The sequence below is a fragment of the Papilio xuthus genome, unplaced genomic scaffold (genome assembly GCF_000836235.2).
Source record: "Papilio xuthus unplaced genomic scaffold, Pxut_1.1 DF827542.1, whole genome shotgun sequence".
NCBI lineage: Eukaryota > Metazoa > Arthropoda > Insecta > Lepidoptera > Papilionidae > Papilio > Papilio xuthus.
In genome coordinates this window covers 5,764,242-5,789,180 of record NW_013531107.1, presented here as the reverse complement: position 1 = coordinate 5,789,180, position 24,939 = coordinate 5,764,242, and the positions used below count along the sequence as shown (strand labels likewise).

At 31.9% G+C, this 24,939-nt stretch overlaps 1 protein-coding gene across 1 annotated transcript; it reads left to right on the top strand.

The window, feature by feature from the left end:
* The first annotated feature begins 1,222 nt into the window (after window positions 1-1,222).
* Window positions 1,223-21,326, top strand: AstA-R1 (allatostatin A receptor 1). The gene is made up of 4 exons (XM_013313590.1): window positions 1,223-1,534; window positions 19,561-20,440; window positions 20,523-20,678; window positions 21,060-21,326. The coding sequence occupies exons 2-4, from the start codon at window positions 19,613-19,615 to the stop codon at window positions 21,162-21,164; spliced, it is 1,089 nt and encodes a 362-aa protein (XP_013169044.1). The 5' UTR covers window positions 1,223-1,534; window positions 19,561-19,612; the 3' UTR covers window positions 21,165-21,326.
* The last annotated feature ends 3,613 nt before the right edge of the window (window positions 21,327-24,939 follow it).

Sequence of the window (24,939 nt, the reverse complement as noted above, 5' to 3'; positions counted from 1 at the left end):
TAATTATATTAAAAACAAAATGAGTTTCTTATCAGTGGACATAATTTATAATTAGTATACGAGTATGTATGTGTACTGTAGGATAAACATAAATTATATTATACATTTTTGAAATTGTATTTTTCGTAAATTTTATTAAAGTATGGTAAAAGTAATTTATATAAGAAATTTCACACGAGCATGAAATAATAATTCAATCCTTTATTTTTATAATTTCGATTCACATTAAAATTAAATATAAAAGATATTCTGGAACTTATATACGTGATATAAATTAAAAAATAAATTAAATGTACGTCACAATCTTCTTTAGCTCGCATTTTAACATCCTCCACATGAAACTTATTATTCAAATGTTATTTGCATAACCATTCCGAGCTGCTTTCTCTCGTGTGCAACATCTAGCCGACAAAATTAGCTAGCTAAACTAATTTTTTAGCAAGTTTTAACTTAACAAGGTCCTTTGAAATTATTTCACAAAATTTTAACTTACGGAAAACTAACAAGAGTTATAATTTTTTTTTAGAGATTACTACGCAGTAAAAGAAATATATAGTAACGATGTTACTTAGAATATGATACGCAATTTATGTTTAAAAAGCATCCAAAGATTTTAGTTTCATTTCAAGAAGACATTAAGAGTCACAATAATAAGAATAGAGTCGTGCGCAAAAACAACTAACTCTTGGATTATTTATCTATCTATACAATTAATAATATTGGAGACATACAGACAGCATGCAATTCGAAATAAAATCATATTTCGTAAACATGACATATTTGTGATGCTTTTAAAAAAAGTAAAGTAAAGTTTTCCGTCCAACTATCTATCCGCAAATCCACGTTTGCTCCGACACAGCTGGATCGATTTTGACTGGAATTTAGCTGATATATACGCTCATTTTTTTCTTCCGCGCTGTCGAAGTTACGAGCGACCGCTACTTCATAAAACAGAACGAGAGGTGAAGTAATTATTCCGCGTTCATTTCCTTATTCATATATTTTATCTGGTCATTTGACACAAAAGGCAGTGTTAAAGGGGAATCTTGTGACATGTAATCATGTCGTAATTTAGTCCGCAAGTGGACAAAATAACACGTTTCATGCAACACACGATTTCATTAGCAAAGGTTCCCTGTGATGTTTCGTAGGCCGTGATTTTCACCGTCAGAGCTTTCCATCTCGTATCTCACAGATCGCAGTTTCTCAGTCAACGCTCGGATGCCGTCGTGTTCGGACGTTCCTCCTCCTTTAGAAATCTTTGAAGTTGTATCGAACGAAGAATGAATCGTAAAATTATTTAAATTGAATATTATTTCACAGTTATTTTCTTGCACTAAATTTTTACTTTATTTTTAATAAAATTGTTTTTTTTTAATATTGTGAGGTCGTGATTATTTTTGAGACTATTTTAAAAATAAAGTTTATTTTTGCTAGTAAAGTGAATACACAAAAAAAAACTGTAAGAATTTCCATAATTTTTTTTTAATATACATCTGTTTCCGTTGGACTTTTCACAAAAACAGGATGTAATGTAAGTACATTTAACATTTTATTAGTATAATTTACAAACAAACCTGGAGCTTTATATTTGCACCGTAATATTACGCACACGTTTATTTATTTTTAAAAACAAGCGCACTATGAAATATCGTTTTTTATGTATTATATTATGTTAAAAGTTTTGTTTATTCTATTAATATTGTATAAGTAAAGAGGCTGTCATATTTGAGTACAATTTACGATAATGTTATGAAATAAAACTCCCCTCTTTAAATGTTTAATTTTTAAAAATAATAGAGTAAGTTATCATTAATAAATTCAAGCAATTAATTAAAAAATAACCAGTAAATTCATGTTTAATTATGATATTAAAATCTTTATACCTTTCGAAATAAATATTCAGAAAAAAATATCTTATTCATTGTATTGTTATCGTAAAATAAAAAGGGAACATTCAGGTTTCAGTTTAATATAAAGAAACCAAAGAAAAAGGCTTCAAAAAGCGAAGGGAATTTTTCTTTTGTCTATAAAAATGTGTTACAATTTTAAAAGAAATATTTTAACAAATGAACACTTAGATTTGACTTTTCATTTTAATAGATATTTTTAGGTTTATTTTATTTGTGATGAACAGTAATTTTATTTGTACATATCTACCGTCTACTTAAAGCCTGTGACTCCGTCCGCGCAGAATAAGAAAAACTTAATTAGTTGCCTATGTGTTTGTCCAGACTATGCCACATTTCAGCGTGATCTATACAGCAGTTCTGGAGATATCTTCTAACAAACATCCATTCATACGTCCAAACATTCGCATTTATAATATTTGTAAGATGTAAAAAAAATCTCTATTTCCCTTGGTCATCGTATCACGCCTGAATGGATGGAAAATTTTCTATATCTTATTTACTTAGATATGTTTATTATTTTGAAGTACTAACAGATTAAAAAATACAGAACGCGGAACATTAAATATCCAAACGTAAGACAGGACATCGTCTGTCGGGTCAGCTAGTTAAATATATAAATGACTTTTTTAGTACATGTCCGCTCTAAATTAAATATTTAACATAAGAAAATAAACTTTCAGTAAGACAATGTTTAAGAAACCATACAAAAACTAGGGGAGTATCAAAAAATGCTATGCATATATTATATTACAAAAACAACAATATAACTCACGCCCGTAAGCCAGAGGGGTAGACAGAGCCCACGGAAGTTCTTTTGGTATACTCCTGGATTCTCTCGCTTCCTTTATTAATCTCAACTAAACAACCAAAATTTACAAGATGTATTTATTTGTTTCTCTATAAAACAGGAATCCTTCGATTGTCTTACACTTTAGCACTAAAAAGGTTTTGAATAATAAATCATTATTAGCAATAGAAGCCGCTTTATAGCTTATCAAACTTTAAGTCGACTTAAATGTCATGTCTATAAAGAAACTTCCAATATTCCATGCCTGTGACATTCTCTAGTTTACATTAAGTTTCTCATTCTTGTGGCGTCAACTGGGGTGAATATTGACAGGCTCTCCGCCCACCCACACACTGGTTAGTTGGCAACACGTTAATTAAGATGAGCAATTAATAAGTCGATTTTTATATTAAAAGTTGGCAAACACGCCTCCTTCATTCGCCAAAATAGCGAACCACTTTAATCGACGGAGGAGACGCACATGAAGAGAATATTTCCCCTCCTGTTCGTTCTATCAAATCAACCTCCCCCTTCCCATCCTTCCCTTGAACCGAGAAAGGACTAAAATTAGGCATCCGGAGTGAGTCTGTCACTTGGAATCAACGTTTTAAGATAATTAGAAAGTTTAAACCACTTGTATGCTCACGAGGTTTCTCCATAAGCAGAGTAAATAATAAAACCAGATTACTCGACACTGGCCCAATCTGCTAAGGGAGGGTCATAATCAAGAAACTGAACTGTGTCTGCCACCTGGCGAACAGAGGTTGAATTTTTATAGCAACGTAATTGCCAGTTATCAGTGAACTCAATGTGTACCGTCATCGTGGCAATACTGCTGTTATATTAGCGATATCTAAACATGACTTGCCAAATTTATTTGATAAAGCTGATATACCTCATTATGACCCAGCTATGACGTGCCACTTTGTATGTGATTGGTGGTCGCACTAGTGAAAACAATACATGTACAATCGCACGAAAAGTGCGTTAGTGTTTAAGGTCTTATTTCTACTAGCAATTAGCGGCTGCGTTTTAGACTTGAATAACTACGAGTTGCCAATTAATAAGTTGAAATTAGATTTTGGAACGAAACAATGTCAATAGAAGTGGCTTCATTATGGAAAATAGCTAAAACTTAACGGCTGATAAGTACCTAAGTGACCGATAAATAGAAGGAGTTTGAAACAAAGTTGTTAGATCTATAGAACAGCGATGACTAACAAATTTTAGTTCGAATTTCAATCCTTTGTGTTGTAAAGTAGTATAAGTTTAAAACTTACAAACTTAAACTTAAATCTTCTTATCCTTTTCTTCGTGCATGCCATAAGGATTTGAGTTATCTTTAGATTGTAACAAACATAATATCATACTTATTACATCTTACTAATACGAGAAATAATACTTATGAGTGCGAATGCGGACAGATGAATTTTTGTTTGAAAGTATTTCCAAAACGGTTGCATGGATCTTGCTGTAATTTGACATGGATGTAAAACACAGACTGTAAGAACACATAGGCTACTAATTAAGTTTATTTTTCAGTTCCACACGGACGGAATTGCGGGCGACAGCTAGTATAAATACTAGTACTATACATATTGTTATTTGGATATATATATGTCTCCAAAACTACATTAGTTCTTATAATTTGCATTTTCTCATTTGTTTAAGTATGTTTCAAATGATACCTCTCTTTGGATTCACCCAAGATTATGATCTTATTTAAAAACTATCATTTGAGGCTTTTAAAATTAAGAAACACGTTCAAGATTATATTTCATAAAAATATTGGTTAATTAGGAAAGTGACTGACAGGCAATTTGAAATTCATTAATATTTTTTATCAACCAGAATCAAATCGCAGCTCCGGGAATTGGACGACAATTAAATAGGACTGTACAATGGTAATAGCAACTTTTATTCGTTTCGTTTTGCTCCCGACCTTTGATTATTGAAGCGATCACCAATTACGAAATATTTAAACTGCTATTTCTCATTTTAATTAGCTATTTAAATGAACAAAAAATATTTTTACATTTTATTAAAAAAACGACTTGCCATCGAAATTAATAATTACATCTTTTCGTTTGCATCGTTTTAATATTTTTTAACAAAATTATTCGGAATCGAATATCATTTGATTTACTATTGGCTGATTCAGAAAGGAAATTTCTTGTTAACAATTATTACTGCGAAAAACTCAGTATACATTTAATTGTAAATGATATAAATACGAATGTTTGGATGGATGATTGTTTGTTACAATGTATAATATTTTCAGAACAACTCAACGGATTTCGATGAAATTTGACATGGATGTAGAACATAGTCTGGAAGATCACTTAGGTCATTAATTAAGATTTTTTTAATTCTGCGAAGACAGAGTCGCGTGTGACTGACTAGGGCTTGATTCCACGGCATCGATCATTAGTTTCGGAGTTACTAGCGGCATTTCACACAATCATGGACATCGCTGTTTCCATGGTACAGCCCGACCTTTGTCCGTCTATACAAATATGTGCCGTGGAAACGCACCATTAGCACACAACAGACACATTCACCGTTTGAATAGAACAGCTTAATTAGAACACGAATGCCACTGGAAAAATTCAAATGCGTATTCTTTGATGCGAAGTAGGTCAGGTGTTTTGGGCCGAGTATGAGGACCGGCTGTAAGTAGCAATACTACAACTTTACAGGGGAAAAATAGACAAATGAGATGGTTTTTCGTATTTAATTCTAAACTTGATGGTATAAAAGAGTGACATCGTGATTAGGTTAAAATCGAAATTTAATATTAAATTGAGGACATAGTTTATGGAAAGTCCTTACCTTGACATTTGATGCAACAGAAATAAACAAATGAAATCATAAGAAAATCGACTTGTTTTGTTCGACTTTTTTTATTTTTTCCCGGATGAAGAAGAGTCTTTGTAATGGTAGAGTTTTTGAAATCGACTCCGAAGTTTTTGAGTTCTAATATAATACTTTCCTTTCTAAAGTATTGTATATCAAAGTGTGTATACTAAAGTTATTAATATTTTAATAACAAAATTCAAGACATACAAAAAATAAAACTCATAAAAAGTTTTGAAAAAATAATGGAAAGCGAAGTCTATAAGAATAGGGCACGTGTTGTAATTTGACAAGATCTTATACAGTACGTTTCGGAGATGAAAAACTTCAGAAAGTTTTTCTATTATGAAACATTATTATTAATATTAAATTTAGGACGGAAAATAAACATTATTTTGGCCGAAGTATTAAAGGTCGTTGTGAAGGTTATTACAATGACCAATGAAATAAAATGTGAATAACTCAGAATATTAGCATCTGAAACTATTATATTTTGGTTTTTTAGCATATTTCTCCGTGTAGTTATCGATCTGGCTATGCACTATTACCGTTTTATCGTTGAATTATGGGACACGCTGTATATGTAACAAAACATGGGTAATGTTGTCCTGTCTATTAAATCAAATGGTTTCGATTGAAACATATAATGTAGTACATGCACAATTTGTTGAACATAGAAGTTACACATAAAGAAGAAATATAAATCAAATATTAGGAAGATTATATTTTAGGAATTACAAAAAGTGAATTAAAAATTATATTTGTTTATGGCGCGGTGCTTTCTGAATCTGTGTCATGGCTACCGTCTGCTATACCGACAACACGGTATCGTCACGTACAATTTGAATTGCGCAAATAACGCGCAATCCCCCATGACGATTACACACTAATTTTAATTGAATTTACAATTTATAGTGCTTCTCAATCTATACATATAAATAAAATTGGTGTGTCTGTTTGTAATATTGAAATATACCTTTTTACTGCTTGTATATGAATATATATACGGTACATACACCAAATTTTTTTTTTATAATACTATATTTGTCTTTCTGTCTGTTTGTTTCGACTAATCTTTGAAATTACGGGACCGTTTTTAAAGGGTTTTTATTAATAATAAGAAGTAACTTTGGCTACGTTTATTTTAGAAAAATAAAGTAATGTTGCATTGTCCAGCTACTGTATACCGCGCTGTGTAGCTCAAAAACAGTATTTCACGCGAACGAAGTCGCGGGCACAGATAGTTATTATTATTAATTAATAATTCCTTGCATAAGAGATTGACTTGTCGATTATGACTTAATTTTCAAAATTATATTTTTGCAACAAGATTGCGTTTGATTAGAGCACACAATAAATAATACAATTTTGAATAAAAGCTCAGAGGTATTTTCAATTTACAGTTTGTCGTTCAGTATCGACATGTTTCATTCACAGAATTGCATAACGTTGTTAATTTTATTATGCTATAAATTTCATTCATATTTGACGTGAAGCTGTATACAGTTTTATCGCTAATTTTAAACCGCGAACTGTGATGAAATCAATCGCTTCTTTATCATTAACATCATTATTTCAAAAAAACAGAACCCACCAACAAACGAAACCTTTCGATTAAAACAATTTTTCAAAATTGGAGCACCAGGGGCGGAGTTACGCGGTAACACACATTAAAAAAAAACATACAAACGAATTGATAACCTCCTTCTTTTTGAAGTCGGCTAAAAATGTAGTAAAAACATACAAACATACACCTGTATATAAAAAAATATTTTAATTAATTTTCTTTAGTTAAATATAAGATATTTTAGTATGACGAAAGTAATATCCGTGAGACGCGGGCGTTATCAACGAAGTTGTTTAGTCAGGTACAACTTTGCATAAGCTACTAAACGACGTCAATCAATCCCGCACAAGAAGCCACATAAATGGATTTTGAGAAGGTTTCTCCAAGTAAATGGTTATAGTTTATGTCGTGTACTCGTAAAGTTAAGAGGATGTCAGTTATATGGTTATTTACCAGACGAAAATAGTTATATCTCTCATAAGACCTTTTAACCGTTGGTTTCTGAGATTAAAATCTATGTATTCGTCATCCCTCTCATTATCTTTGACAAAACAGAGATAATGATTTATTTCAAACGGGACTTTGGTCTCAGAAACGTACCATAAGAGATTTGACCCTTTAGGCGAACGGCTGTTAGATACAATACTTATTGCGCAACTGAAGGCAAATTAAAAGTTTTTAATAAATAATGTATTATAAGAACTAAGTAAATCGTCTTTAGTTAAAAAACACTTTTATACCATTACAGTTTCATCTAAATATTTTTTTAGTTTTCAATAAAGGCGCAGCATGCTAATAACGTATCAGATTTCTACTACCGTAAGTTTTAAAATAAAAGCTCCCGACGCGGAGCTTTCGGTATTAGTTTGTGTATGTGTAAACTTTCCAATAAACTGTTAGTGCATTTTGCTATAAATTCCTTCCTTGAGCTTTTCCAAGTATTTCAAATAAATAACACTTTACACGTAACAATAAACTGGAATGTTCCTTCTGCAAACGAGCGAATATGTTTTACTATTGCTTATCGCTACTGTAAATCTTATATTAAAACGTATTGTTATCTCTATATTTTCAAACAGTGTGATAAGGACGGTAATAGTGTTTTGCCTACAAGTGTCAGGACAGTAGAAACTTGCCGTAATAATAATTTCTACAAGTCTTTATCTGAAACCCGATGTGTTAATATCTGTCGACGATAGGTTAGGTGCTTTTGCCACTTGTTTGTCATTTTTCTTAAAAATAATACTTGTGATGCGTGATGAATCAAAAATAACTAAAGAATATAGAAATTACTCGAAAGTGTTTTGTGTGAAAATTCTATAAAATGTATTTTTATAGACGCAGTATATAAATTCCCGTTTTAACAATACAGTTAGATTTTTATCTACATAACTGAAATAAACAAACGTTTGTGAACGCCTTTTGTATTTTATTTAGTTCTATTTTTAAGCTTTTTCCGCTTAAAATTTTCGAAATACTCACTGTATACCTTGCAATATTTTCGATACGCAGACATAAACCATGCAAGTATTGTTATTTAATATGGAAAAAACAATTTAAAAATAATTAAATGAAGTTATAGAGACCATAAATATATTTGCCATATATTTTTAAACTTCTACTACACTTTTTTTTGTAATATAACGAATTTCGGTTTTATTTTCTTGCAAATATGTCTGTACACAAACATTTTGCTATCTTTTGCATATTTTTAATTAATTAGATTATTGTGTAGGTTTAGGTTTAAGAAATGGATCGAATGACGAATCAAAGACGTCAGGACCAAGAATTAAATAAAGCCTAGGATGAGGACAGACTGATATTTTTCTGTGTTTTCAAATATTTCTATTAATGTATAATTGCGAATGAGCGAATACAATCCTACTGATTGTTTATTAAACACGGTAATGCACAAGTTGACATGTAATGTAAGCATTCCAATAATGCGGTGAAATTAATCGGAACACGAACGGAATCATTCAATGCCAAGAATCTGAATGCGAACAAATCTATTTTTTTCTACAATATTTTTTGCAGATGAACTTCGTATTCGTCGTTTTAAAAACTGGTATTTTATTAAGAATGATGTGCGGAACTTTGAGAACAGTAATTTAACATATTTGCAAAATTAATCTGTTGCCCTTCTTAACTCTTAACCTTTCTGAGTTACGGACAACATTTTGTTGTTTGTTACAGATTTAAAAGTATTATTTTTAATATGTTTACGAATAAAGTTTACAGGTACTCAAAATAACTCAACTAAACTGCCATAAAAAGGCTAAACACTCACGTATATTCGTCCGGCCCGTCGCTCACTCTGCTGCGCGACGGGCCGCGTCCACGAAGTAATACCAGTACCAATCATCCCGATGAATGGCCCCCGATGGGCTCGAAACTAGTCGGTGCCGCCACCGGACGTATATACGTGAGTGTTTAGCCGTGTTTATATATCAGTTTAGTATAATGTCTCAAGAAAATTTGAATAATTTAATAACTGAATTAGTTTTTTTTTAACTTAATCCCTATAGAGCCTTACTCTCTGTGGATTTATAATATTGTCATCGAAATGAAATGTAATATTAAACCCTTTGTTAAAACTGAAGAATGTTAATTAAGAATATTCGAGTAATTAAATTTATTCTATGCAAATAAACTTGAATGAAACATTTAAACTGTTGGATGAAGTTAATTGTTTTAGTTACAATAAATATCTTAATTAATTGTTTATATTTAGTTGATTTAATAAAAGATTACTTTGTTTTTTCTACTAAATATTTATTTTACTTTTCCAAACAGTAATTTACTAAGAATATTTATTTACGTTAATACATTATTTTGTCGTAGTTCTTGGAAAATGATTATTCTGTTTAGTGGAAAAATTGCTACAAAATATTTTTACTTTCAGATTTTTAAAAGCAAATGCTTTTCTTTACGAGCGAATAAAAGGGGTTGTTTTTAACTTTTAGTAGATGTTGTAAAATTATTTAAGACATTTTATGTTAAGGGTTGAAAAGTACCTCTTTCCAAAATAAACTTAACCTTTTAGAACGGTGGTTCCCAAACTTATTTTGTCTACTGCCCATATTTTCACATATTTAAAAACCACTATAACTTCAAATTAAATTAAATAATTATAGTGACCTATATATGTATATTAACGCAGAATTCTAAACGAAAATTTTACTATAACCCGCAACTTGAAACCTGCAGCGCCCACAAGGGGGCGTTATCGCCCACTTTGGGGAAGACTGATCTAGAACAATGAAAAAATTAAGTCAAATATTGTACCGATCTCATTTTTATATTGTGAATTATTTATTTTATATTCCTAAAATTCAAATACATTCGGATATTGAATAACGATAGAAATAAAATGTAAGAAATTCTTACAATATAGTAATGTGTTCAAGTTTTGAGGACTCGTATATGTTCCTCTCTGCAAGTAAGTGTACTCTTGTCAACAATAGATGTTACCTCACGGATGGAGACGGTGACTCGAGTATTACTTGATGTGGTAACTTCGTATTACATAAGTTTCCTTATTTTTAATGGTTTATATTTTGTATATATCTACAGATTAACGAAATATAATTATATCTTTTAATTTAAATTATTCAAACTTTCGTGAGACATTATACTAAACTGATATATAAACACGGCTAAACACTCACGTATATACGTACGGTGGTGGCACCGACTAGTTCAGTTATGTAGCACGTCGGAGGCCCTTCATCAGGATGAGTGGTACTGGTATTATTTCGCGGACGTGGCCCGTCGCTCACTCATATAGTGTCCGTGTCCGCGAAATAATACCAGTACCACTCATCCTGATGAAGGGCCCCCGATGGGCTTGAAACTAGTCGTGAGTGTTTAGTCGTGTTTATATATCATCTTTTAATTTATTTTCTAAAGCTAAAAGAAAATTTACAAATCTGTTTGATGAAAATTTAAAATAAGTAGAGTAATAAAGTCACAAATATGAATAATAATGAATGATATAAGTAGACTAAGTAATTTTTTTAGCGCATTTCTAATAAAAAGCTAAATTCACTCGTTTTCTTCATTAACATTAAAAAATACGTAATTAATTATTTTTATAAGTCATAACATTTGAATGTATTTTAATAACTTCAATCGAATTTATTAAAATACATTAACATGTACATTAGTATTTTATGTATACTACGGTCTTTTGATATGAACCATCAAACATAATGTTTGTGAGTGTAATTTGTTCGATCGAATAATTTGGTTCGACGTAATCCGTTCAAACGTTAAGTGCCCTAGAAGTGCCCTCTTCAATTTGCTTATTAACAATTTATGAACACGTGTCTCGTTTGACTCCCTATTGGGACGACTGTTACTTTACAGCTAAATAATATCAAAGTAAACATTAAAATAATGATAACATAAATATTAATTAAATAAACTAGATTATATTAAAGGCATTGGTCATATAAACTTGTGGTCGACCATTGGTTGAAATTCTAATTTTATAGTAAAAGATATTTTTTTGGTTTAAGATCACATGTTTAAAGCCTTGTCTATGAAAATAAATTAATTAATAATTGTTTAAGCGACGAACAATAAAACATATTTGCAATATTACAAAATACAGCAATTATGATAAAGTTTGAAACTAACCCCAATAAGCAATAACTAGTCTGAGGTAACTATAAATCAAAGTCAACGACTTCGAAATCCACTTTATAATATTCTGATCTCTATAAATAGCTATCGCCTACTTCGTTCTCGCTGATTTATTATGACGAGTAAGATCTTCTTAATTAGAAATTTTCTGTAATTAAATATTGACGATAATAGATTCTTACAACCACTTTTAGCACCTAAAGCATAAGATTATACTGTACATATTGTTGTATGTACATAGCAGCAATGGAAATAAATACATCGTACCATCTTACTAATATTATAAATGCGAATGTTAAATAGTTGGATGTATGTATAGATGTTTGTTAGATGGTATCTCCGGAACGGCCGAACGCATCTTGATGAAATTTGGCATAGATGTAGAACATAGTCTTTAAGAACACATCTGCTACTTTTTTTTTAATTCAGCGCGGGCAGAGGTGTAGGCGACAGCTACTATATTAAAAACTAAAATTAATAAGTGATATTTTGAATGATTGGTTACTTTTTTGCTTAGCTATAGTGTGTATTTAATTAAAATATTCAACCTTAACATTACCGCGACATAAAATCAATTTGAGAAGAGCAACTTAGTTTGTCGCTTCCATTTTGTCTCGTCAAATAACATTTTCAGCCAACACTAATTGAGTTTCGAACTATTTCTGTGTGTATTAACTTGTACGCCCGCTGCTCCGGAATTTAAATACGTCTCAATTGCTAATGGCACTATTAAATTAACTACATGGTCTATTCTAGATTATTTCCGGACTAAGTTATTCGTTTGTATAATTTATTCAATCTTTTCTATAGACCTTTAGTTAAATCGATATTAATTAAACGGATGTGGAAATTGAATTAGAGCATCGATGGCTCAGGGGTCAAGGACTTGACTTGCAATCTGCAAGTCCTGGGTTCGAATCCCAGCCATGTACCAATGTTTTACGATTTCTGATTTACATATGTATATAAGACCGACGTTCTTACGGTGAAGGAAAACATCGTGATGCAACCTGCACATATCTGAGAAGAAATTCAAAGATATGGGTGTAGTCAACCAAACCGCACTTGGCCAGCGTGGTTGACACACATATTTACAATTGACACAATTCTAATGCGTAATATCATCAAAATTCAAATCGATTTGATGTTAATGCAATTGTAGTAGTCATTTATTTGCGGAAATAGTGAGCCGAGTGCGGGTGTACAGTGAAGTTAAATTTTGCGGTTTTTCGAATACATTTGTAATAATTCTCCTGGATACCACCGGTCTGTACAACTTGCACTCACCAGTGTAACTGGAGCTGACGAGAATAACTAGATACTATTCATGATCAAATAAAATCTTTATAAAAAAAATCAAATAGATTTTTCATTATATATAACATAACTTAAGAAAGAGCATCGGTGACTCGGTCAAGCACTTGACTTACAATCTGCAGGTCCTTAGTTCGAATCCCATCATGTACCAATGTGTTTTTTGATTTCCGATTTACATATGTACATTTATCCGACGTTCTTACGATGAAGGACAACATTGTGATGCAACCTGCACATATCTGAGAAGAAATTACTATGGCCTAGTCACCCGTGACTTTGAGTAGGCTCCGAGCCCCTCAGTGGGGACGTATAGTAATGACGAGCTGATGATGAACTTAAGAAAAAAGAACATTAAACGAAGCGCACAGGAACTTCTACTACTTAATATATTTTGATTATAAAAATAACTTTTAGAAGAACTGAATATGTTTACTAACAAAACCTGCTCCAAATTCAACAGTCAAGCCCTGTCTACTAAATGAACTCTAAACACATATGTACACGAAAACACTCTTTACAGCTATTTGATTCTCATGATCTAATACTACGAATTCATATCGTATCACACAAACAAACAACGCATTTATTTTTGACTGACGGAGCAAGATTTCTAAGAAATCAAATACGTAATTACACTATTTAGAAATTCAAAACTAAGAAAAAACAACTGACTGTATATATCATGATAGTGCTACAGGATGTTACAATTAATTTGACATAAAAACAAAAACATTATCTTCCTGTGTGAGTAATTAAATCTATAAAATTAATAAAAGAATGTCTGTATGTAATATTGAATAAAAAAACCTTTATCGAACTAAGTTTGCGTTGCTAATAAAGAAAATCCACTTTTTATTCATTTTCGTCTGTCCCTATTCTGTTTGTCTGTCCGCAAATCCTAGTTTGTTCCGGGTAATCTACGTTACGGCTGGCCTGATTTTGATCAGACTTTTTTTTACCGGCTTTTAAATAGTACTTATGGGAGGTTAGTTAGTAGTTTATAATCATAAATGGAAGAGAGTTGTACATTACCGCTAACCTACATTTTACAACTATTTTCAACAAAATAATATTTTACGTTTTAGACCACGTGTGTACACAGACATTATGAGCGGACATTGTAAAATGTGACCAATAAGAGGTATATAGGTCAAATTTCATTGTCGCTCCAAGCATTGTTAGAAATTCTATAGTTCAATTTACTAAATTGAACATAAGTGTTATTGTTAAATCATTCCCTAATGACACTTTATTCATAATTGTTAATAAAAATGGTATCTGTTTGGTTTGAGTGACAACACTTCTTTCACAGATTATATTGCGTTATTTTTAACCGACATCAAAAAGGAAGATGTTCGCAATTCGTGTGTAATTTTTTGTTACTTCGGAACAAAGCTCCTGGTTGTCCAATTTTTATTCGAAAAGTGTTACGTGTTAGTTGGTCCCAATACTTAATAAATTATAGCCTGGTATAGTAAGTACAGTATGGTTTTGGCAAAATATAAATTTGGATTTATTTAGAAAAGATCTTGTTATATTCTCGACAAAGATAAACAAGTTTCCAAATGTTAATAAAATGTATTCGTAATTTCCAAGTAATATAGTTTCTAACTGAACTAAAACCCTATCCATATTAATAAAACTTTTGTAGAGAGATGAGTCCGGGCGGGATGTTATTTGTAGAAATGTCTTTTGCACAGTTTATCTTTGTCTTGGACTTTATTGACGTGTGTAAAATCAATATGTTTGCTAGCAAATCATATTCTTATACTACATAAGTTTAGCTACAATATAATAACAATTATTTAAACAATGTATTTATATACAAGTAGGTAAGTACACGGCATGTTTTAATGTAACGTTAGTCATAACTATGTTAGTCTGAATAATCTTATATATAAAATTATCGTGTCACAATTTTCGTTCCCATACTCCTCCGAAACGGCTTGACCGATTCTCATGAAATTTTGTGAGCATATTGAGTAGGTCTGAGAATCGGCTAACAAATATTTTTCATCCCCCTAAATGTTAAGGGTAGTCCAACACTAAATTTTTTTTAATTTTTTAGACAAATACGCGGACGGAGTCGCAAACAATAAAATCAAATCAGTCACGCTGTAAACAAAAATTGTCTCTAAATATTTTTGTTTAATTTCAAGAGTTTTTAGGATACGAACTATTTCTGGCGTCCATATAATATTTTTATAATCTCTCCATTCGTATTAACACACCATTACGTAGTACTTAATGTTATTGCGAAGTTGAACATGTGTGTATGTGTGTGTGTTGAGCGTTTGAACGATAACTCAAACAAAGGTGTTCCAGTGAACGTCATATCATGAATAGGTTTAACCTGAAAACAGTTGCTAGTTGCGCTCGAAGTTCATGAAGCTGGCACATTGATTAATTATAACTTTATTTGAAAAATAAGAAGAATTTCAAATAAAACATTCGAAATGAAAATTAAAACATTCGAACCTAGGGTAAGCGAGAAAATTCTATGAGCGCAAGTCATTGTCTGCTCCCCATAGACAAACTCCATAAGTTAGAAAGTTATTGCGCACTAAAGATATTTCAGTAAAAGTTTGTATGGATAAAATACGAAAATGGACTGACCAACAAGTTAAATAATATTCGCTGACTCATATATATTATTTTTGGGTCATAAAAACATTAAATAATTCACCAACACTGAAATCAAATACAAGATTAAACTAGGTAAATAAGGACTAGGCTTAGGGTTTACAAATTATAACCAGCAAGCATGGAGTTGATTGATGAGCACTAATTGCAAAGCTTTGCTATTGTGACGACAGCGCTGCGTGATTCATTCATCATCAGAGCTGCGTCGCACGCCGCGCCGTACGCCTGGCTACCGATATACCGATCTAATGTCTTCTATCTGTACCAACTGTACTGTAATATTGTCGACAGCCTCATGGAAACCAATGAATTGAAACATGTACATGAGATTCATTACAAACAATACAAAATCCTGTGAATAAAATCTCACGTTTTTTGAAGTCTGTACACAAATCTTTGTTCAAGTTACTGTCATACTAGAGTGTTTAAGTCAGTAATTCATATTTACAAGTTTAAAGTTCTTATATCCATTTTTAATCGACTTCAAAAAGGACGTTCTCAATTGGTCTGCATGTTTTTTTTATTTTTGTTCGTTGATAACTCCGCCCCTAGTTGTCCGATTTAAATAATTCTTTTTTTTTTAAAAGGTGTTCCATGTTATTTGATCCCTTTTCTTTTAAATTAAAAGTAGCCAGTAGTTTTTTCTCTGTATAGTCATGTTAGACCAATCATGTATGCTGCAATGCGATTCAATGTTGTGTTTGTATTCCGGTCATGTTATTAAACACAAGATTGCGTTAATGGTCACCGAGGTGTCCTGCCGTTGCCAAATACAACCGCAAGGACACAATAAATCTTATAAATTGCTCATATTTCATCAAAGTCCATTATCTCTCTGACTGTACATACATCTGCCGACACTACACTTGAACCAGAGAAGTATGTTTCATCGTTTGTATACCTTTAACGTTTGTTTGTAAAGGATCAAAGAATTTGTTTCAATCTTCAGTTTTTTTATTCTTTGTAGAAAACTCTTGATCTATCCCAAGTATATTTTGAGACGGAAAATGTACTCGAATAAGATCGGTCAATGTTGTATGTTATATTTTGTTATGATTGTAAGTCATGACAAAACTTTCAAACTGTCGTTGAATTTCAAATCGATATTATTTTTGCATTGAATTACTTATTTATAAGGTATATTCAATATTAAATATGAGGTAAAGCATTGTTTGGCTTGAATACTAAGAAAATATATGTCGTCTATACGTAATTGTTCGTAGGAAAACGTACCAAATTAATTTATGTATAAATCTAAACCTAGAGGCAATTAATTGGTGAGATATGCCAGTCATTTGCTAAAGTTAGCGTACGTATACTGTGCTGCTCTATGTCAAAGTGAGTTAGTGAATGATTGATGGACACTAATTACAATGTTTGCCTCACCGACGACGCCGCTCTGGACTAATTAGCTAATTTTATACATTAAATTAGAGCAAAGAATAACATACAATATATTTTAGGTTACTTTACACAAATCAATGAAAACACAGAATAGCTTATCTGATTTGTTTTCCTGTATTTTTACAATTGGCATATGCAAAAATATGTGTGATGTCAACCAACCCGCGACGAGTTAGCATGGTTGACAATAGCCTAGTTTTAGTTTTAGACATTATTAGTTAGAATTCTTTGGCGCGAATGGCGCGCTTTCGTTACAAAGTCAAGTGTCTGATTAGTGAGGGGACATAAACGTCGACATTTTTGTAATGCTAGTGTCGCACCAGTACACCCGCACAGTGTCGGATTTTGTTGCTAACAAGTTACAGTAGACCCCGAGCCTCAGTGGGAACGTATAGTTATCTGATAATAATATGCAAAAAAAGTTTAATATTGGTAGACACTAGCAACAACATATGTTGTACAAATGGGCCCTGCTGCAGTACCACGACAACACAGAAGACAAGCACGAAGTGGAAGCAATTCTGCTTACAGTCTGATGAGTGTGCGTGTCGAATGCCTATTATTAGTCCTCTTCCCTTTCCTATTAGGAAAAAATGGGAAGAGAAAGTGGATTTGACGGAGGAAGAAAATGTTCTCTTACTGCGTCCCTTTCTCCGTTGAATAAAGGTGGGCATCTATAATTGCGGATGTCTATGGGCAAGTTATGATACAAAAAGAAACAACCCTAACTCTTGTTATAAACGTCCATTCTATTTGCATAATACGACGCTAAGTATAAACTTATACTGAACAACTGGGTCGAGTGTTGGATCTTTTTCATTCCAATAATTCAACGTCAGTTTAATAATTAGAAACTCTGACAGTTTTTATCATAATGAAAAACTTATTTTATCTAGAATTTTAAATTATTATATCCGTTTTGTAAGCGGAAAAGAAACGAAGTAAATTTTCAAAGGGACAATTTTATTTTAAACAATAAATAAGAATACGTAAAAGAAAGCAAGTCATGTGTAAAAGTATAAAATGACAGCCATTGTCTTTATCGAGTAACGAGGACAGAGGAATGAGGAAAGATATTTTTACTTGACGTCTGCGACAGTCATTTGTTGCTGGTGCCTGGTTACATTTTTCTGAAAACTCTTTGTTAACTTACAACCCTTTATGGTGTCACGTACTTCTTCACTAAGGGTTAGTCGACTGTTTACATTTGTGTCCGTTGTTTTTGACAATTTTGCTATTAATTAAATTAATTTCTTGAATTATATCACAACCATTATTCTATGTTACATTTTTTGTTGCATAATCAAGCACGATGAAGATCTAAATGGTAGATAGTCTCTTGCTTGTATTTTCAAATCTTACTAATATTATAAATACGAACATTTAGATGGACGGATGTATGTTTGTTTGAAGGTATCCTCAGAACAGCTGAACGGCTTTTGATGAAATTTGGCGTACATATAGAACATAGTCTGGTGGAACACATCGGCTTCTAATGTATATGATTTCTTTAATTCTGCGTGGACGGAGTCGCGGGCGATAACTAGTATGAAAATGCAAACGATCTATTGAAAGATCAAGGCCAAATCAGAGCAAGCAAACATAGATTAGATAAATTTGTACGTGCTAACATTTATGCACTGACAGCGTTAGATCATGATGAATTGTTACCAAAGATTCCTGTTTATTAACTATCTTCAATCCGCACTCGTATACAATCAATCAACGGCCTAGTAAATATATTTTAACATGTAACACTTTGGATCTGACAGGACAGCTTGTTTATAAGCTTCAACTCCTTTAAATAATGATTAGTCTAACGTCTTTGTAATTTATTGTTCTTACTCTATCGCTATAGGCATTTTAATTTTGGAGTCATGTAAAAAAAATCCTGGCTATATTTTATTTGCATTAGTTAGTATAAATTGTCGTCATGATTGCATTTCGTATCGGCTTTCGATGTTTTATTTTGTAACTTTAAAATGTTGATTTATAAATCGCCACAAACAAATATTTATAACAAGTGGTATTAATTTTACAGCTAAGTTTAAATCGTCTTAATAGCACTAAAATAGTGTCATTTGAAGTGAATGACCTCAAGTTAAAGCATTTCAAGATGAAATTATAGATGCACATTGAATTAATAATGTTCGGTAGCATTGTAAGTCAGTGCAGGGATATAATTCATCTGGGATACATAATTTATGAGCCTCAGCTCACTGTGAGCTAACGGAAGAGAATTTTAAGTGTTGCCTTTTGCCTCATATTTATTTTCTTCGAAATAAGCCAGTCATTTGCGAGGCTAGTTCTTATTTATTTAAAAAAATTAAATTTGTTTTAAATATAGTTTTAAAATCTTAATGGATAACTGTAAGATTTTATTGCATTTTACAATCATTCTTTAAGATTTTTTTTTGTTTCAGGTAAAACTAAAAAATACAATTTTAGCAAACATGGTAATAGTATAAACCAAAAATGGATTCAGCAGAAGACGAATTCTTCAGCATATGCTTGAATCTAACCGACGAAGAACTAAACAATTTCAGTGGATGTAACTATAGCGCTGAATATGAAAATGGCGAGCTCCTTGAAAAAGTCGTATCACGAGTTGTTCCGATATTCTTCGGTTTCATTGGTATCGTCGGATTGGTCGGCAATGCGCTGGTCGTGCTTGTGGTGGCCGCTAACCCTGGTATGAGATCCACTACCAATCTACTCATCATCAATCTTGCTGTCGCTGATTTGCTGTTCGTAACCTTCTGCGTGCCGTTCACTGCCACAGATTATGTAATGCCAAGATGGCCATTCGGTGACTGGTGGTGCAAAGTTGTTCAATATTTCATCGTGGTGACAGCACATGCGTCAGTATACACATTGGTTTTGATGTCGTTGGATAGATTTATGGCAGTCGTACATCCGATAGCCTCTATGTCTATCAGGACTGAGAAAAACGCATTAATGGCTATAGGTTGCATTTGGGTTGTTATTCTGACCACAGCTATACCTGTTGGAATTTGTCACGGGGAAAGGGAATACTCCTATTTCCATAGAAATCATTCATCGTGCGTGTTTTTAGAAGACCATGGATACAGCAAATGGGGATTTCAACTATCCTTCTTCCTGTCCTCTTATGTGGTGCCTCTAGCGTTGATAAGCGTTTTATACATGTGTATGCTGACGAGGTTATGGAAGAGTGCTCCAGGGGGAAGAGTGTCTGCAGAGAGCAGGAGAGGAAGAAAGAAAGTCACCAGAATGGTCGTTGTCGTGGTTGTGGTATTCGCAGTATGCTGGTGTCCTATTCAGGTAAAATACCTCTAATTATTTGATGACGTAATTATAGAATGCCATATGATGGGTAATGTAACCTTAAAATATTTTGTCGCAGATAATCCTGCTGGTGAAGGCGCTGGACAAGTATACGATAACGTACTTCTCTGTGACGGCACAGATTGTGTCACACGTGCTTGCCTACATGAACAGCTGCGTCAACCCCGTGCTCTACGCTTTCCTCTCCGAGAACTTCAGGGTTGCCTTTAGGAAGGTAATTACACTTTGAAAATATTTGACTCGCCAATTTCATTAGTGACTTACCACAATTTCGTAGAAGACTGATATCTTTATATAGTTTATGATTTTGTTTATCGTCTTCAGATTAAGGCGTTTAAGGGGATCAATTCCAATAATCTTTGTATACTTTTCTGTTTTCTTTTCGTAAGGGCAGGCAAATCTCCTTATTCGCGATTCGTGAGAAAAATACTGATAGTGGATCTGACATTCGGCTGTTTTCTTTTTACATTTTATGTTAGTTTCACATTTTATACTGTAACACCCACGAAAAGGATATTTTACTGTGTTCGATAATTTTATGTCTTTCTACAATCGATTATATTACTATTGAATAATGTAACATTATTGTTCTCAGGTAATGTATTGTCCGCCGCCATACACCGACGTTACATCCGGTCGTCCCCAACCGACGAAGACGACCAGAACGGGCAACGGTAACTCCTGCCACGACATCGTCTGAGAATCACTGCCGGGTCGCGGGCGGCGTAACGAGCAAATCAGCGTCGTTTAAGTACAAAATGCGACCCAAAGCATCTTTAGAATTCTATATACGTAATTGAAATATAATATTTAAGTTTTGCTAATATATTGAACCGTTACAATACGAAAGAAAATAATATAAATAAAATAATCCAATATCAATGTACAATGCATTTAAATATATAAGATTAAATGATTTTACTGTTGATTTTATCTATGCTATATATTATATTGTAGATGTAAATAATGGCACATATATACATTGTAAATAACACATTTATACAATAAACTAAAATGTATATAGAAATTTGTAAAATACTTTTAATTTGCGATGGTTGTTAATGTAAATGGTTTTGAATAAGATATTTAGATTTTAATAAATTGTAAATAAAAATTTATCTCATTTACTACTGTATTTATGAGCCCTAATATGGTAGTAAATGAGTTGTTAGTATTATAAAATAGTCTATATATAGATATATAACGTAGTTAATGTAGATATATAACATCGAATTACCAAAGAACATAATTATTTAGATAGTAGAAGTGTAAAAAAACATTAAATGTTAGTTATTACTTAGAAATAGTAATTAACAATTTTATGAACATCGTCAAATATACTCATAAGTAATCTATATAAGTGTTTAAACATTAAAAAAGGCTTATTGATTTTTCATTACCATTTATTAAATATAAATAAATGTATTTAAAATGCATTAATTTAAAATATTTAACTATATTTATGAAATATTAAATCTGTCAGTAATATTTGTATTATTGCTAGTAATATAAACGTAATCACAATAATTCTCGTTTTATTTCAAATTAATTTTCAAGCAAATAAAATAAATTTAATAACAAATATCTATTAAAACTTTAACTTCATAAAATCAGGTGACTCCTCACTAGATTGCTATTCACTAAAAAGAAGAGGATTAAAACTGGACCCAAGCATTGTATTCAATGGATTGGGCACTTTATTTTACTGTAGATTATATTTGTATACTTTGTTTTTAGTGTAGGCATCAGTTTTAAAAGTAAACCACCCACACCGCGTTTTCCATTTCGTTTTAAAAGCATTTTTATAAACAAGATTATTTTGACGTTCTTCAGAACTCTAGTTGTATTCCATGAACTACCGCGTGCATTACATTAACAAAACAAATACATCTCAAACAGTGAAAGTCTTACTGTTATTTAGAATTCAATTACAGTTTATTTGTGGGGAATTTAATTTTTCGTATTTATTGACTACTAGCTGACGCCCGCAACTCTGTCCGCGCGGAATTATAAAAAAACATAATTAGTAGCCTTGTACTTGCCAAATTTCACCGAGATCCGTTCAGTCGTTTACCTTTAAACAAACATCCATCCATCCATTAAACATTTGAATTTATAATATTAGTAAAAGTACGATTTATTGAACAGGACTTCGTCTACGCAGAATTAAAAAAATAGTTGAAAAGTATGTCATGTGTTACTCGTGACTATATTCTAAATATTTGTCAAACAATAAGATTATTGATTAAGAACACATGTAAATTAAACGTGATCATAAGTAGCCTGTGTGTTCTTTCAGATTACGTTCGTATCGAGATCCAAGCAGCCATTGTAGGGATATCTTCTAACCTCTTCCATCCATTAAATAATCGCATTTATAATATTAGTAAGATATACATGATGATTTTCTTTTTTTTGGAAAGATAAGTAATTTTTTCTCATAGCTTTATGAATTCCTGTAAGCTAATAAAAAAGTTTTTATACTTTTTGTCTAGTTTTAATAATAACATCTCTTTATAAGTTCAAAAGCAACTTACAAGAGTATTCTTAACATCAACACAAAGAGAAGTAATTTTAGATAAAGAAGTAATATAAAATATTTATGAAATCATTAGAGAAAGTTCTTTAAAAATATATTAAGAAAAATGTTTATAGCAATATGCTTAGAATTAAGTGGTTTTATCTCCGAGCCTCGTAATCGATCTAAAAATATTTGTCTATCTAAAGAATTCTTAATTAACATTTTTTTACACGCTTCAAAAAAAAAAGTAATTTAAAACCGGCGCTAACGTTTCTCTATCGATCTATTTTTGTTTTCCCTTTCATACAAATTATTTTAACTATCTTTGAGAATGTATAGAATCTTATAACTACTACGAATTTTCAGTTTACATACACATATATATACTAGGTGTCGCCCGCGACTCCGTCCGCGCGGGATTAAAAATAGATGTTGGCCGATTTTCAGACCTACTCAATATGCTCACACAATTTCATGAGAATCGGTCAAACCGTTTCGGAGGAGTATGGGAACGAAAATTGTGACACGAGAATTTTATATATAAGGTATATAATAGTTTTTACTCGCGACACAACCTACACTTGATAAGTAGCCTATATGTTCTTCCAGACTATGTTACATCTAAATCAGTGAGATCCATGCAGCTGTTTTGGCGATACCTTCTAACATCCATCTGTCCAAACATCCTATTTATAACATAAGTAAGATGTAAGTAGTCGATTGGGAAAGAAGGGAGGAAGTTTTTATAATTATAGTCAAAAGCTAAACATTGTGGAAAATACCGTGGCGTTGCCGGACGTAATACGAACTGACACTATCTGTCCGCGCTGTAATTGTTTTACTGGGAACTGATTTTATTATCAGAGCTTCAATAACGATATATTGCGTACATTTTTTCGTAGCATCTATAGGTACAGTCAGTGTATATATGAATGTAAATTTCTAGAGTTCTGGAAATGTACAGGTGTAGCAAAACATGATGGTTAAATTGAATGACGTCATGGCGGTTTACTAAACCATATATGTGTTTACTACTATTCAATTGTTCACTAGTCAAGGACGTCCCTTAGTGTAAATATCTGTAAATATTAAGAGTATATGTTTATAGTAAAGGTTAAATAACCTTTAAATTTCCCTAAAATTGCAGTTGCTAAACAAATTATTACTCATCTGTAGTGTTATGGAAATATGTTTTGTTTTAATTTTATGAATGTAATGATCATAAGAAAATTAACAGTTTGTTTTATCTTTGTCGACTTTACCCGGCTATGAGTTAATTGTTTCCAACTAATTTATTTATCAGCAACTTTAAGGTCGTTTGTATCAAATATTACAAAACTTCCGGCAACACTATCACGTTATCAAGTGTATGTATTCCGAACTTACAAAAGAGGATAATTAACAAGTCCAGAAAACTAATTATATTTATATAAATTTAAAAGTTAGAATTCTATAATAATTAAATATATTAGGTGCGCAACTAAGTTGTCGCTGTTTGTCAGTAGATGGCTCTAGCAGTAAGAGCTGGTCGATTTTGACATTCAAAACGTCATGAACCAAGCTTAGACATATGGTAAACAAACCGTTGTGACATATATATTATAGTACAGTTTTTTTTTATAGAATTAATCCTTTTGCTTGATGTCAAATTACTATAGTTATTTTGAAAAATTGTGGCACTGTAGCATCAAGGCACAACTCTTATGAGTTTTTCATCGCAACAGTTGATTCAACAACGACGAATAAATACAATGAAACGCTATTTCTGGAATGGAACGTATTTTTAAACCTATTTTCCGTTGAAGTTTTTATGCTGTTTTATCACACAACTATACACCCACTTTACGCCTGTCTATGTGCTTGCGTAGTTAGTATATCTATAAATATTAATAGAATTGTAGCGTCTGTATGTAATATTGAAAAAATCGTAATCTATAACGAAAAATCAGTTTTT